This window comes from Drosophila rhopaloa, unplaced genomic scaffold (genome assembly GCF_018152115.1).
Source record: "Drosophila rhopaloa isolate 14029-0021.01 unplaced genomic scaffold, ASM1815211v1 contig_167, whole genome shotgun sequence".
In the NCBI taxonomy this organism is placed as follows: Eukaryota; Metazoa; Arthropoda; class Insecta; order Diptera; family Drosophilidae; genus Drosophila; species Drosophila rhopaloa.
In genome coordinates, this window is record NW_025335047.1 from 1579317 (window position 1) to 1593914 (window position 14598).

A 14598-nucleotide genomic window follows, 5' to 3' on the forward strand; every position below is an offset into this window, starting at 1 on the left:
GTGGTGTTGTATCGCGCCTTGGCTTCCTTCATGTTCTTCATTAGTGTGTTTTAGTGGGCGCCTTGCCAACGATTTTCCGAAACAAATTGTCGTCGCGCTCGACAACATTCCGCACGCTTACGGCTCATCCACGAACTGACCGATTCGACCCACTGTGCCAGTGTACCACTGTGCGGCGGCAATGTGCACCGTGCACACATCGCTCATACATATTTTTAATTAAAATCAACAAGCGCTCTGGCAAGATGCAGATACTCAGATACATTGACTTGGCCATTACATTTACCGAGCACTGCAAAAAATGCACAGTTTCAGCTGGATTTTAAAGTGGTTGCTTATTATCAGCATAATTATTTATATAATTAGTTTGTGTTTTTTTATCTAATTACATGTCCAAAGATCTAAAAGTTACTTAACGTTTAGCACTTAAAGGACAACTGAGGTTGTACATATTTCTCAAATTTTGATGTTCCGAACAATGGAACAAGTTTAAGATACAATATTTAAAAAGAATTGTGTTAATTTAACTTTCGACTATCTTTAATCTCGCCTTCTATTTCAATATTAGCTAATATACATAAATCGCATTTAAAATCTCGCCTTCTAATCCACTAAGATTGCAATATAATTTTCTTTCTGTGCAACCGCTGTCGAAGTTGCTTAGGAAGTGCAATGCAATCCAAAAGCCAGACCACAACCAAATGCAGATACAGATGCACTTGCAGATGCCTTTGGCTTCCCCTCTTTGCCTGTTGCGTTTTGCGTACAATCTCCGTCCCCCCACACCGCGTTCATGTCGCGCACTGTACCGATGTGCGTCTGATGCCCAACAACATGTGTAAGATCGTGTGGCTCCCCCCCTCTTGGATTCCCATACAGAATACCTAGAAGCTGAAAAGTTCCCTTGGCCAACTGCGCCTTTTGACGACGCCTAGTGCCTCTGTCTCTGTTTCGTTTTCTGATTTCGCAATCGTTTTCAAAATGCTCTATTTTCGCCAAGAATAAGACGCTTTCGTCACTCATTTTAAGACATGACTGTAATCTTGCCCTTTTGAGCTTTTTTCTGGCGGACAAATAAATTAAAGACAATGCCTAATAGGTGTAATAAATATACATGATTTACAGTCCTCTCAAAACTGATGAGTTGGTTAAGCAAGGGATTTATTACTGACATTTATATTTATATATTTAACGAATATAAGGAATTTAAATTCAAGATCTGACATCTTACATTTAAATTTGTTATCATAATATATATACTCATTAAAAAAACCCTATGTCAGCAGAGTATTCAAGTGATGTCGAATGCCCAATAAAGATTTGTCATCTTTGCCAATCTTTTTGCACAGCTTTTTGTAGCATTTTTGGCGAATGTTTCGCCAAGCGTTGCCGAAACGGGTGGGACGCAAGCCAAACATGAATTAAATTAAAAATAAAACTATAGAAAATTGTAATTAAATAACTAAAAACAAAAATAAGCATGCACTCTGACAGACAAAGACCATTGTGTACCAAAATAAAATGTTGTGAGACAGCACGAAGACAACGACACTGACAACGACAACGACAACGACATCGACATCGGTGCAAAAAAATGGAAGAGGACGTCGGTATCGATAGAGGAAAATTTGCCAGAAATGCAAAAGAAGCGAGTGCATAGAATAATTGAAATTTTCAATGTTGCAAGTGCAGCAGCACAGAATATATCGATGAACATATTTTACCCTAAGGGTCTTCGAGAGGAAAATGTCACAATAAAGAAATAGAAAACTTTTCAGGCAAGGAGAGTACAAAGAAAGTTCGTATTTTCCTAAATAGGTGAAACCCTCGAACATTTCCTTAAAATTTACAAATTTAATACATTTGTTCAAGAATCAGGAGTCTAATTTTCTTAATCATTTTTAAATTTGCACAATTAAATGTTTTAAAAGGTTAATGTTAATGTTTTATTCAAGGTAAATCGATCTTGATATTGTCAAAAATATAAGGGTTGAGTATAAATTATGAATATTTTTTACAAATGTGAGGCAAATTTACAAATTTAATACATTTGTTCAAAAATGTTCCACTTAAATGTTTTAAAAGGTTAATGTTTTTATTCAAGCTAAATCGATCAGAAGTCTCTTAATATTGTTAAAAATATAAGCGTTTAGTATAGATTATGAATACTATTTACAAATGTGAGGGAGCTAAGGTATATCATGAACTCAAATACATTTTTTATGGCATACCTATGGATTAGTGAAAAATCGCAAATAAATCCCATGCTAAAACCTATTTTCAATGCCATATTTTTTGTTCGCTAATCCTGCCGACAGGCTAGTCCCCAAAATACCAATCAGCTGGTGGGTCGGTCAATCAGCCAGTCAATCAGTCAGTCAGTCAGTCAGTCAGTCAGTCAGTCATCACATCGCTCAGCCAACAAATAAGACTAACCCCCATTTTCGTCCACCGCCCCCTCCCAATTTCACTCTCGAGAAGTTTTCCCCAGCCGATGCGATTTTTCTCATACTTTTCATTGTGTTTTGCATCGTGTACCATGTATTCATGTGCGATTTTCCCGATGCGTGTGTGCCAGTGTGTCGCCTTTTTGTATGTGCATGTGTTTTGATTTCTTGATTTCTTGATTTCACTTCGTTTTATGATGCGCACATTTTTATGCATAAATTTTGACATTTGTTTGCTCTTTGGTTCCTCTTCACGTTTTTATGTCACCCAAAACGAAACGAAACGAAAGAAAATAAGAGAAGCAGATACGAATTCGAATATGTTCAATCATACATAACTTTTTTCAGATTTTTGATTTTGTATCCCCATCATCACCACCACCACTACCACCACAACTACAACAACAACAACAACCAGTACAACCACCAACAACAACATCAACAACAACAAGAACCTCATCGACGGCGTCAATTGCGACGATGGCTGCCATAAATACGGTAAGTACGCGACATCGACATCTAAAAAAAAATAGTGAAAAAAGCAAATCAACGCCAGCAGAAATAACAATTATGGGCGACAAAAAAAACAGCCACAATTGTGTGCAATCAATCGTGGAAATACATAATTTATGGCACATTCCCATAAATGTTAATATCCACATTCAAGCAATCTGTATCTGACATATCCAAACAATTTTTCATTTCGGAGCCATTAAATATTTATAAAGCTAACTACTCAAAGGCAAAGTTTCCAAAGTTTCAAAGTATTAGTTGAGTATTTATTGTCAAATTAGTCAAAAAGTAAAGAATTAGTCGCCTGAGACAATTTTCTTATTTTTAGACCCAACAACAAAATCATAATTGTTCGGTAAAATGGGTAATTTTGTATCGTAATTAAAAAATTATATAAACAGAAATTTAAAAGATACCAAATTCCAAATTAAATATAATACAAAACAATTGACAACATAAAACAATAAGAACATTTTATTAGACTCTATAATCTTTCCTCCCGGTGTACTATCCATAAATTTCCATAATTAACACATTTGCGTTGACAATAATGTTAATGTCATAAACCGTTTAAAATCCCATTTTTTAAATGAGCAAACTTCTGATATTACGCATACGGCATGTGGTACGCCAGCTGATACCCGTGCCTTTGAAGGCCTAATCATAAACAAAATTGAAAATTGAAGAACACGGAAAGGCAGACAGATTTGGGGCCATATGACCGAGTTACCCGATGATGAATCTGTTGTTGATGATGACGACGGCGGCTTTTCTTCAGCCCTTGCACAAACATGTGTTTCAGCTCATTTTACTAATAAGCAAGAGAAAAAGAGAAAAGAAAAGTCCGATGACAAATTGCCGCCCAGCATATTCAATTTTACGCTGACATCATACCGAAATCATTAACATATCGGCAGAATGGGACCTTGCCAAATTCAAATCTGGCCATCAAAATTGGTCGAAGTCTGGCTGCAAGGGAAATATGATTTTTGGCAGTTTTCCTGCAACACCGCCATTCATTCATTCTTCGCCAGCTTTTTTACGGTAGGTTTTTCCGAGTGACATTGACATTTGATTGACACGTGAATCACGCCGTAAAAATATGCTCTGGAGGATGGGCAACAGGATACTTCACCCCGATCGCACCTCTCGACTTTCAGTTGCCACAGAAATGCCAGCCAGACATGGGGATTTTCTAATAAATCTTTTCGCTTGTGCAAGAGAGCAAACACATAATTACTTGATACCTGAATTGATTTAACGTGAATATAAGTTATGAGGCCATTTGATTGGGAGAAGGGAGATTCACCTTTAAAGGAAGACTATTTATTTTTCTTCATCTTCATGCAACTTGGGCCTTTCCCAGAACTCATTTCGCCTTTGATTATGCAAAGCATTTCAAAGCAGCGACAAGGTTATCACAACAATTGATAAACATAAATCTAATTTACTTCTTCGAATGGCCCCTGCCCATATATATCTCATAGCCCACTGGCATATTTAAATAAACAATTTGTGTTGCCGAGAACATTAATGCGGGGGCGTGCCACTTGTGGCTCCATTTCCAGTTCAGTTCATTGAGGGAACTTTTTCATTTGGCTAGCCGTGTTTTTTTTGCCCACAACTTAAACAATAATAAAATTGCTGTTTATTTATTTTACGTGAAATTTTATGCGTCCGAAACGAATTTATGCCAGTCCAGTGTCTTCGTTCTGCTTTTTTCGTACTACTCACTGAGTTCTTGTTTTGTTTCCATTGCGGTCAGCGTCGCAGGCACTTTTGGGAATTTATGCTCTGCCGTTTTATTTATTTTCATTCGCGATTTGTTTTGTGGTTATGGGCAACTGCAGGCCACATTAATTGGGCATCGGCTGCGGTTTATAAAGCATTAATTGCCCCATCTAACAACAGACCCCCTGCGACCCGATTTCCCCCCTACGGCCAATTTATGGTTGCACTTTTACGGCATTTAAATTAATATATGTCGAGTGGCTGCCAAGCATATGAGCCGAAAAATGACTGACTAAAATACGCAATTGTTCTGCGAGTGCCAAATGCGACGAGCTTCTGCACTCACAAAAAATACTAGTCCTACAACTAAAAAAATTTTAAATCCTATTACTGATATTTAATATTTAAGAATATGAATTCCAAATATTATAAAGTTCTAATATAGAAGCTAAACTCACAAAAAATTCTAGCTTCAATTTCAAATGCTATTATTTTCGAGTGTTATTTTTGTAATCTTTAATAATATGAATTCCGAATATTATGTTCTCCAACAAAAAAAAGAAATAGAAGAAGTTTTAATATTGAAACTAAACCTACAAAAAATACTAGCCCAAAAACTAATACAATTTTAAATGCTATTATTTTTAATATTTAAGAATATAAATTCTTAATATTATGTTCTCAAACAAAAAACAAATAGAAAAGGTTCTTAAACATTTATTTTTAAGAGTGTATAGAGAAAACCTAGTATTGTTAAAAACGAAGTACTTCAAAGTAGTATTAATTTTTCTAAGTGACATGAGAAATGGGGCAGACGGCGCTTCCGTACTTACTGCCCGTTGGGGCGGTGGTTTCAGGGGGCGTGGCGCAGCAGCCCCACTTGTCCTACTCACAGTGAAATGCATTTAAATTCAATTAATTATGCGACGCGTCGTCCATTAGGCGACAGTTGCTGTGAATTATCAATAATCTCGACTAATCTCGCCTGACAGCCATTGCTGTCGTGCCTTTTGGCAGCGATTTCGGGAGTCTCCCCACCACAACACCCCCCACCCATCACAATCGAAATCACAACAACACCATCACACAGACTGCGACACAGATGAATTATCAGCCATTGAGATGCCGATCTGCATTCCGCAGGTACCGAAGAGCATCCACCTGCCACTGACGACTCTCAGCAGCGCGCCGCGCGTGTTGATGTGCAGCGCATCCGTGGGAAGCGAAGGATCCGTGACTCTGCAACTGCGGGATGCGAACGCCCTGGAGGCACATACCGCGAAGACAGCAGCCTCATCCACGACGTCACCGAACGGCGCTTCAGGAGCGCCAGCGTCGACGCTAGAGAATGCGCTGACCATTGGCTATCCGGATCCGGAAATGTTGGCAGATGTCTTGGGCACCATTCAGACAGCCTGTAAGTAAACTACAGTGTGCGCTGCATTCTTAAGAGTCACTTATTTCCAACCACAAGGCTATTAGTTTTGTATTTCAACTAGATTGTTGAAAGTCACAAAAAATGTGTCAGCAATACTCCCAGATCTGTAATGGAATCAAACAAGTTTTTTAAAATTTTAATATCTTATTAATTAAATTCAACATATTTAAAAATGATAATATTTACAAAAAAAACTTCCAGTATTTGGAGGGCCATAAAAAATAATTACCTAAAAGCTTTCGAAGCATAATTTATATATTCCCTACTGCCCAAATGGCTAAAATATTGCAAACCACCAGGAACGTTTTAGTTTTGAGACACACTTTGACAACCAATTGTTTTTCTTTATATACAAAAAAAGAGATTCTAAAAATATAATCCAAAATAACAAAGAACAGTCACTCCTTATTATAAATTAAAATGGGTTGCCAAAGGTTATTAACCACAGATTATTAACCTTTCAATACAAGAATTATAGATGACCTAAACTGCATGAATTATCCGAAATTTCCGCTTATCAAGGTGCGCTAACCAATTTCCTTTTGCCTTGCAGCTCTCAAGAACAACAACTCAATCACAGCAGCAACTTCAAGCAATAGCTCGGCCAAGTCGGCCAGCAGCAATCATCTGAACAATCCCAATAAGATAACGATAACCAGGCGCAGTGTGCAGTCGGTCAGCACCTCCACCTCCACGAGTACTATTAATACCAGCAAGAGCAACACCAGCTACATCAAGAACTGCTTGATTCGCAGCAGCAGCTGCAGCAACACGGTCACCAATGTCACGACATTGGCGCAGATTATGAGCAACAGCAGCACGAGCAGCGCCTCCAGTTTACTCAGCCAGCACAACAACAACAGCAACTGCAGCAACAGCAGCAACTTCAGTACCGCCTCCTCCGTCGGCAGCAGCATCAGTGTCGGCAGCAACAGCAGCAACAGCAGCAGCAGCAACTGCAGCAACGGCAGCAACAGCAGCAACAGCAACGACAGCAACAGCAGCAGCGGCGGTGGACACAGTTTGAGTTTCAAAGGCACCGGGCGGCATGTTCCCGTCGGAGGATTGAGTTCATCGGCGGCAGTCACAAGCGGTAGCGGTACCGCGAGCGGTATCAGCAGTATCATCAGCGTCGAGGCGCCGCGGAAAAATCGACCCAAGTTATCCTCACCCACTCGTCACGGACCGCAGCAGTGTCAGGTGGGAAATTCTATTATATTATGATTTATATTCCTTTTTTTTATATCGAACAAATGAGAACGTTGAAAGGGCTATTTGGCCATTAATTAGTCGCTGTTTCTTAGGGGCTTTTCCTTTCAAAAACCATCCTCAATGTCAGCTGGCTTTACCCAAATCCCCAAATATTCGTGGCCTAATCGCTTGTTTATCGCTCATTCTGAGCCAACATGTCGTGCAGACAGTCGTGCAATATTTATAAACAGACATTAAGGTCGTCTCGTTCGAGTGGCAGGTGAAACGCGCACAGAAAGTGCTATTGCCCCACTCCCTCATCTGGTGCCCCCTCTTCTGCCAATTTAATTCCCCCGAACTGCCACTTGGAACTAATATTATGGCCGAAGTCGGGTGCGTTTACACACAGCGCTAATTGAGCGTAGAACCCGTCTAGTTGGCCAGTTTCTTTGGGTTGGCAGTTGCGAGAATTGATATTTCGGGAATTGTGGGAAGACCATCAAAGGCTAGCAATCATTTCCAAAACAGACTTTCAACATATTCGTTGCACCGAGCAAAATATTCTTAACTAGGTCGTTCCTAATACCCAGCTATGGAAATTAAGTATGATAAAGCATAATTTTCTAAAGAAACTAATTTTGAATGGATATACATTTGGGACATTATATTAAATTTGTATTTTACAAAAATTTTTAGTTATTTAACTGCACATTACCTTAACAGGTATTATTGAATTTTATATTATTAAAGTGGAAATCAAATAAGAAGGGATAAGCAAACATTATAATTGGGTTTAGTTAATTGCGACTTATTTTAGTTCTATTGACCGATCAATAAATATAATATATTTAACAGTATAGAATTGGATTAAAAACTTTATCATATAAATGATAATAATAATATACATATAATAAATATATTTGTCTTTTAACTGACTGTCTAACATATCAAAATTTTTTCAGTCAACGATTTAAATTAAAGGACAATATTTTATTGTTTCCGAGAGATCGATTTAAACGAATCTTTTGAGGCCTAAACATTTAATTGAGAAAGAAAATATCCACACGACTGACTTAGGTTCATTTCAAGATACATTTTAGCTGAATTCGATTAGTTTCAAGCTACAGAAAACCGATCCTCTTCTAGTTCTCCATTTCCAAAGGCGATTATTTATTTTGAAGCGCTTTTTCCCCATGTGAAAATTTTCCATCAGAAACTCACTCGCTGACTTTTGAAACAGCTCTCGCCCGGGGCATTCAACACGTCTCGACGTCTGTCAATAAAACTGACAGCCGCTCAAAGTGCCGAAGCCCTCAAGTCCTTCTTTTTTTTGGGTGTCTAGTGGAGGGGACGGCGGTAAAACACATTTTATGACGCGTTTTACGATACTGCGGATGTGGAGATGTTTGGTCAGCATCGGGGAATTTCACTCCTGCTGCAGGCAATCAAACGAGCACACACACGTGTTCCTGCAGATAGTTTACGGAATGAATGTGGCCTAGCTTTTGGCCGCTTTTGGTTTGAAATTCGTCGGTCGTAATTAGCATGCGGTATGTGGTGGCCGAAAAAAAAGGCAACATAACGTATACGCAATGTGGCTCATTAAAATGTTCGAACGGCGAATGCGGCGACGGCCGCAGCGCTTTCAATTATCTAGAGGGCAGCCGACAGCCAGCGCTAATTACGCTTCTCCTACGTTCTTCTCTCGGACTTTTTATAGATTTGTTGCAAGATCTTTGGAAATGCCTCGGCGCTGGCCAAGCACAAACTGACGCACAGCGACGAGCGGAAATACATCTGTGCGCTCTGCTCGAAGGCATTCAAGCGGCAAGATCACTTGTAAGTAAATGAGGCGCACTAACCAGTGATCTGATGATCTGTTGGAGCCACTGAACCAGCCCACTAAACCATGTCCTCTTATCCTTCAGAAACGGACACATGATGACTCATCGGAACAAGAAGCCTTACGAGTGTAAGGCGGATGGCTGTGGCAAGTCCTACTGCGATGCCCGCTCCCTGCGGCGTCATTCGGAGAATCACCACGCCGGCGGGGCAGCCACGCCCACCACCAGCAACTCCCTCTCGCCCACCGCCAGCTCGAGCGGCACGAGCAACAGCAGCAGTGCCGGCGTAGCCACCAGTTCCCTCAGTCTTTCGCCGGCCACGGCCAGCGGGGATGCCAGTTCCCCGGACGGAGCCACCTGCATCCGCACCTACATTTCCACGGGCAGCTCGGTGGTGGACGCGGCCACTGGGATCGCCCTGTCGGAGGAGCAGATCAAGGCCATGAACCTGCCGATCAAGACGGGCGTGACTCTGCTCTCGCCCACCACCTCCACCTCGTCGAACGCCTCCTCCACGGCCTCGTCGGCCAGCTCATCGCTTTCCTCGGCGGGATCGGGTGCGGGTTCGATGTCGGGATCTGGATCTGCATGCGGATCCATTTCGATGGCCCCTTCGCCATCCAACTCGATGGTGGCCGCCAGTTCGCCCACCATAACACTCAGTGATGGCATGAGTCTCGAGGGCGAGGGCCTGACCCGCGAGCAGCTGGATCTCATCAGCAAGATCATGCAGCAGACGAAGCAGACGAGTGCCCAGGTCACCGTCTCCTCGCCCACCAGTGTCAGCTCCTACAAGATCAACACCAACTCGTCGCCATCGCAAAACAGACCGCGCACCTGGAACATGCAATTGGTAAGAGCTCGACATATATATATATTTTTTTTTTTAATAGATCGGATATAAAATCAAGTAATTACATAACCCCTTCACAGCTAAATAGTGCCCAAAATGTTACCGTCACCGTGGAGGACAACTCCGATCTGGCGGCTCCCTCCTCCAATTCGCCCGTGGAGGTCAAGGAGGAGGAGCTGAGTCCCCAAATAGTGGGCAACATGAATCCCCACCTGCTCAACATCGTCAAGCTCGACAAGCCCGTCGAGTGCAATCTCTGTCACCGAAAGTTCAAAAACATACCCGCCCTCAATGGGCACATGCGTCTGCATGGCGGCTACTACAAAAAGGATCCGGAAACGAAGCGCAGCGAGAAGAAGGACTCCAGTGGTCCGCCCCTCCAGACGGCCAGCATCGGAGTGCGCGCCCTCATCGAGGAGAAGATCATCAGCAAGCGCAAGGACATGACTAAGGTGGGTGGACAGTTAAACCCAATCTCCTTCAGAGCTCTATTTAGGGGTTACACCACTGTAACCCTTGTTTTTGTGCGCGATTTTTTTTAGACCAGAAGGAGGGGGAGTAAATGAATGAAACTTGGGGATGTTGTTAATAATGTATTAAAGTGTACAAAATCATTTTTTTATAAAAAAAAAATTCAAAATGGCGGCGTTCTAAGACGTATTTCGTGGGAAGGCCTCCGCGGCACGCAGCATAAGTGGTGTAAATTTGAACTTAAAAAAAAAAAAATAATCCTCGTAATCTACATTAGTATAGCTAAAGAAACACGTACGGATTTTTAAAAATATTGATTCTTGTGAATTTGGCGAAGTTTTGACAAAAACAATCGTAATTTATTTATTGGAAAATCCGTACGTGTTTCTCTGCGTATTTGCGTTCTAAAGATGTGGTCAAAATTTCAATTGAAAATTTAAAAACAAAAATTTTTTTTGGCGTAATTGTTTTCCTTCACATTCTAGGATAGTTAAACTATTTTTTAAGAAAAAAAATCATTTTTTTGAAAATTCTACAGTGGTGTAACCCCTTAATTGACCAAGGATTCCATTTTAAGACCTGTTATTTTAAATACACCATTCCAATCACATCTCTTTCAGGGCTCCTTTGTGGTTCCCGCGCCACCACACAGCAGTGGCACCACCACCACCCTGCGCCGGTCGATCAGCGACCTGGAGAGCTTCCTCAACCCGAAGACGAGCACCAGCAGTCACACCCAGACGATGACCACCAGCACGGGCACCACCACAGCGGTTCTGCCGGCGGCCACCACCATCAAGAGCAGCAACGGACTGAGCATCCAGCAGATTGGCCTGCCGCAGAGCATCGAGATCTTCAGCGGGGGTCAGAAGCAGGCCAAGACGCTCAATCTGGGCACGGGCACCAATACGATCACCATAACCACCAACAATGTGCCCACCACAACGACAATGAGTGCTCTGACTGCATTGAAGGCGGGAGGTACCATTAGCGGCATCTCCACGGCCACCAACACGGATCCCAAGGACTCCACTCTCATAGAGCTCCTGAAGAGGGGAACTCGCATTGCGGTGACTTCCAAGAAGGCCCAATCCCAGTGCCAATCGGGAGCTGGCATAATGATGACCTCCAGTGGAACGACTGCAAGTGCAATGGGCGCCGTCACCGAGTTGACCACCATTGGTGGCAGTGGCGTGCAGACGGTTGGCCGGCAGATCATCACCAACAACAACCGCACCGTGATCATACCCTCCGATGTTCAGGTGGTGTCCACCCGGAGCAAGCTGAGCAGCTTGAGCAGTTTGGTTAAGAGCAACATCACCAGCAGTGGCAGCTGCTCCTCGGGGAATCTCCAACTGGCAGATGGCACACCGCTTTCCCTGACCATCGCACCCAATCAGGAGATCTCGGGAGATGGAGCCGGCGGAACGGGCAGTGTGATCACCAGCGGCGGAGGAGGAGTCTACACAGTGACCTACACCAGCGATGGCACCGATCTCTTCGACGAGGCCGAGGTGTACAACGTTTCGGACACGGAGATGCTGCTGCAGACGGTGGACTCCATGGAGCTGCTCAACGACGAGGAGGACGAGCCGCAGATTAAGAGCGAACATTCCGAGGACTTTGCCCTGCTGAGCGAGGCCGGCGACAGTGCCCACACCCAGTTGGTCAAGTTGGAGCCGGAAAGTGGGCAGGCCAACGCATCCGTATCCGGCACAAACACCACGCCGCTGCCCACCTTCCAGCAATTCCATTCCAAGGAGCTGATCATGCAGAACAGTTCGCAGATCCAGGCGATAGCCAGCATGCGGGGAAGCGGAGTCCTGGCCTCGCCCCTCCACTCGCCTCTGGCCTATCCCACGCCGCCGTCGAGTCACGAGAACATGGCCCAGAGCTCGCCGTTCATCGATGATGCAGCCGCCCAGTTTGTGGACGCCAGCAACACCTTCTTCGGAGACAAGACGGACTTCTCGCACATCTACTTCAAGACGGACGAGGGCGAGGCCACCATCGAGCAGTTGAACGAGCACGACAACGAGAAGATCCTGAAGCTGAAGTCGGTGCTGGAGGAGAGCAGCTTCGATCCCTCCATCAAAGTGGAGGATCTGCTGAATGGCACGGACGATGACACCGAGTGCGATCTGCGGGAATTCGCGGAAACGAATCTCTCCTTTCTGGACGAGGATCAGGAGTTCCTCAACGACTCGCGCAATGCCACCTCCCCGCTCTCGGAGTCCTTCTTCACCAGCGGCATTGGCTCCGCGGAGGATGTAAAGCAGGTGCTGAGGGAAGTCCTGCCCGACGAGAACATGCAGCTGCAGCTGAGCAGTGAGCAGCAGGGGGAGAACATCATCGATCTCTACTATCTGCCCGGTCTGGGACTGCAATCCCAGATGATGCCCAACTCGGAGGACCCCTTGCTCTCCTCCTCGCCCCGGGAATTTGGTCAGCAGCGGCAGCAGATGGCTCTGCAGGCCACCAGCATGCAGCAGCCACTGGAACAGGGCAACGGCAACATCTACCAGCAACAGCAGCAGCAGCAACAAGAGCAACAGCAGCAGCCACAAGCGCAGCAGGAGCAACCGCAGCAACAGCAACAACAATTGCTGCTGCCCCAGCAACCACTCAACCAAACGGAATCCCTGCCAGCGGTGGGCCAGCAGCAGGGTGACTTTATGCTGCCCCTGGTGGGTGGCCACGGATTCACCCAGGTCACCAGCCAAGCCCAGTACATGGACAACGGTCAGGGTGGCATGGCGATGCAGCCCCTCAACAGCCTGCTGCAACCTCTGCTCTATGGTGGGGCAAGCACTTCCACTCACAACGCCACCGCCGCCGGGGGCAACGAAGCCCTGCTCACCACCGATTGCCAAATGAATGCCGGACAAGGCCAAATCGAGGCGGGCCTGCTGTTCGCCTGCGGCAACACGACAGCCGTGGCCAGCAAACCGCTGCCCAATCCTCCCAGTGTGGCCTATCTGCAGCCGCTGTCGAACCAAACCAATTCCATTCTGAAGCGCCGCCTCCGCTCCAATGCGCCCCAGGAGACGCACAAGTTCTCCAAGTTCCACACCCTGTCGCCGCATCGCTCCAAGCTGCGCAAGCCATCCCGCACCCACTACACACCCGCACCGCTCCTGAATCCGGATCGCAAGGGCACGGGATTGTACTGCAATGTGCGCAAGCAACTGGGTCAGGGTCTGTTCGACGCCTTCGACGACGACTTCGGGGATTCGGTGGGTCTGGTGGACTTCTCCGACGAGTCCAAGGTCAATCTGGGCTCGACCTACCAGGCGCAGATACCCAGCTGCAGGCCAATGGAGGAGGCCACTCGGGAGGCACTGGGCGCCGAGCTGATGTGGAATCCCGAGGTGCAGGAGGACGACAAGATCCTGATGCGATACATTGATCTCAGCAAGTCATCGGCCGTGCCCATGGGCAGTCATTCCGAGGAGGTGGCGCTCCACACGCTGCTCAAGGCCAAGGGGAACTCGGCGGCAGCGGTCCTGACCCTGCTCCAAACCCAGTCCGGCGCCTTCCAGATGAAGTGGACCGCCTACGAGCTGGAGCAGTTTCTGCGAGGACTGGAGAAGCATGGCAAGGACTTTGGCAAGATTGCCAGTGAGGTAAGTCTTAGTGTGGAGCTTTACAAAACCATTATAATAAAGTTACAACTAAATTGACTTAAACAAAAAAAAAAAAAACAAAGCTTACTTTAATGACAGATGTTATAGAAGTTCGACTATACTTTCAATTAATTCACAGTTAGGCCAGTTTAGATTTAAGAAAGGATGTTTAATAATATAGTACATTAATTTAAAATGTTTTATTCCTCTTGCAGTTGCAGACAAAGTCCTCCGGGGAGTGTGTGCAAATGTACTACTTCTGGAAGAAGCTGTGCGTGGACTACAAGGTGTCGCATTTGAAGATGGAGCCCGTGGTGGTGATTGCACCGGCGGTGGAGAAGCCCTATGTGTGCGAGATCGCAGACTGTTCAGCGGTAAGTCTTAGGTTCTAAGCTGCAGCAGCATGCTATTTCCCCCAAACCCGAGCACGAATTGCAGATCCCCAACCCGAACGCCAAGGCCCCACCTCACCTCACTGGCTCTT

General features: G+C 44.9%; 1 protein-coding gene across 12 annotated transcripts in view; it reads left to right on the top strand.

Moving 5' to 3' along the window:
* The window catches only part of LOC108046578 (serine-rich adhesin for platelets), a 34830-nt gene that overhangs the window by 13140 nt on the left and 7092 nt on the right, over positions 1-14598 (top strand). For 7 of the 12 annotated variants that reach the window (XR_001769389.2, XR_001769390.2, XM_017126377.2 and 4 more), the window contains exons 1-8: positions 2822-2945; positions 5835-6108; positions 6683-7329; positions 9041-9159; positions 9249-10017; positions 10098-10469; positions 11109-14114; positions 14330-14488. Coding sequence is in view for 10 of the 12 variants with exons in the window: in XM_017126377.2 (XP_016981866.2) it covers positions 2928-2945; positions 5835-6108; positions 6683-7329; positions 9041-9159; positions 9249-10017; positions 10098-10469; positions 11109-14114; positions 14330-14488 (5364 nt within the window). In the remaining 2 variants the exon portion in view is untranslated. Of the gene's footprint in view, positions 1-2795; positions 2946-5834; positions 6109-6682; positions 7330-9040; positions 9160-9248; positions 10018-10097; positions 10470-11108; positions 14115-14329; positions 14489-14598 lie in introns of those variants that run through there. The other 5 variants (XM_017126367.2, XM_017126369.2, XM_017126371.2 and 2 more) reach the window with 2 other exon arrangements.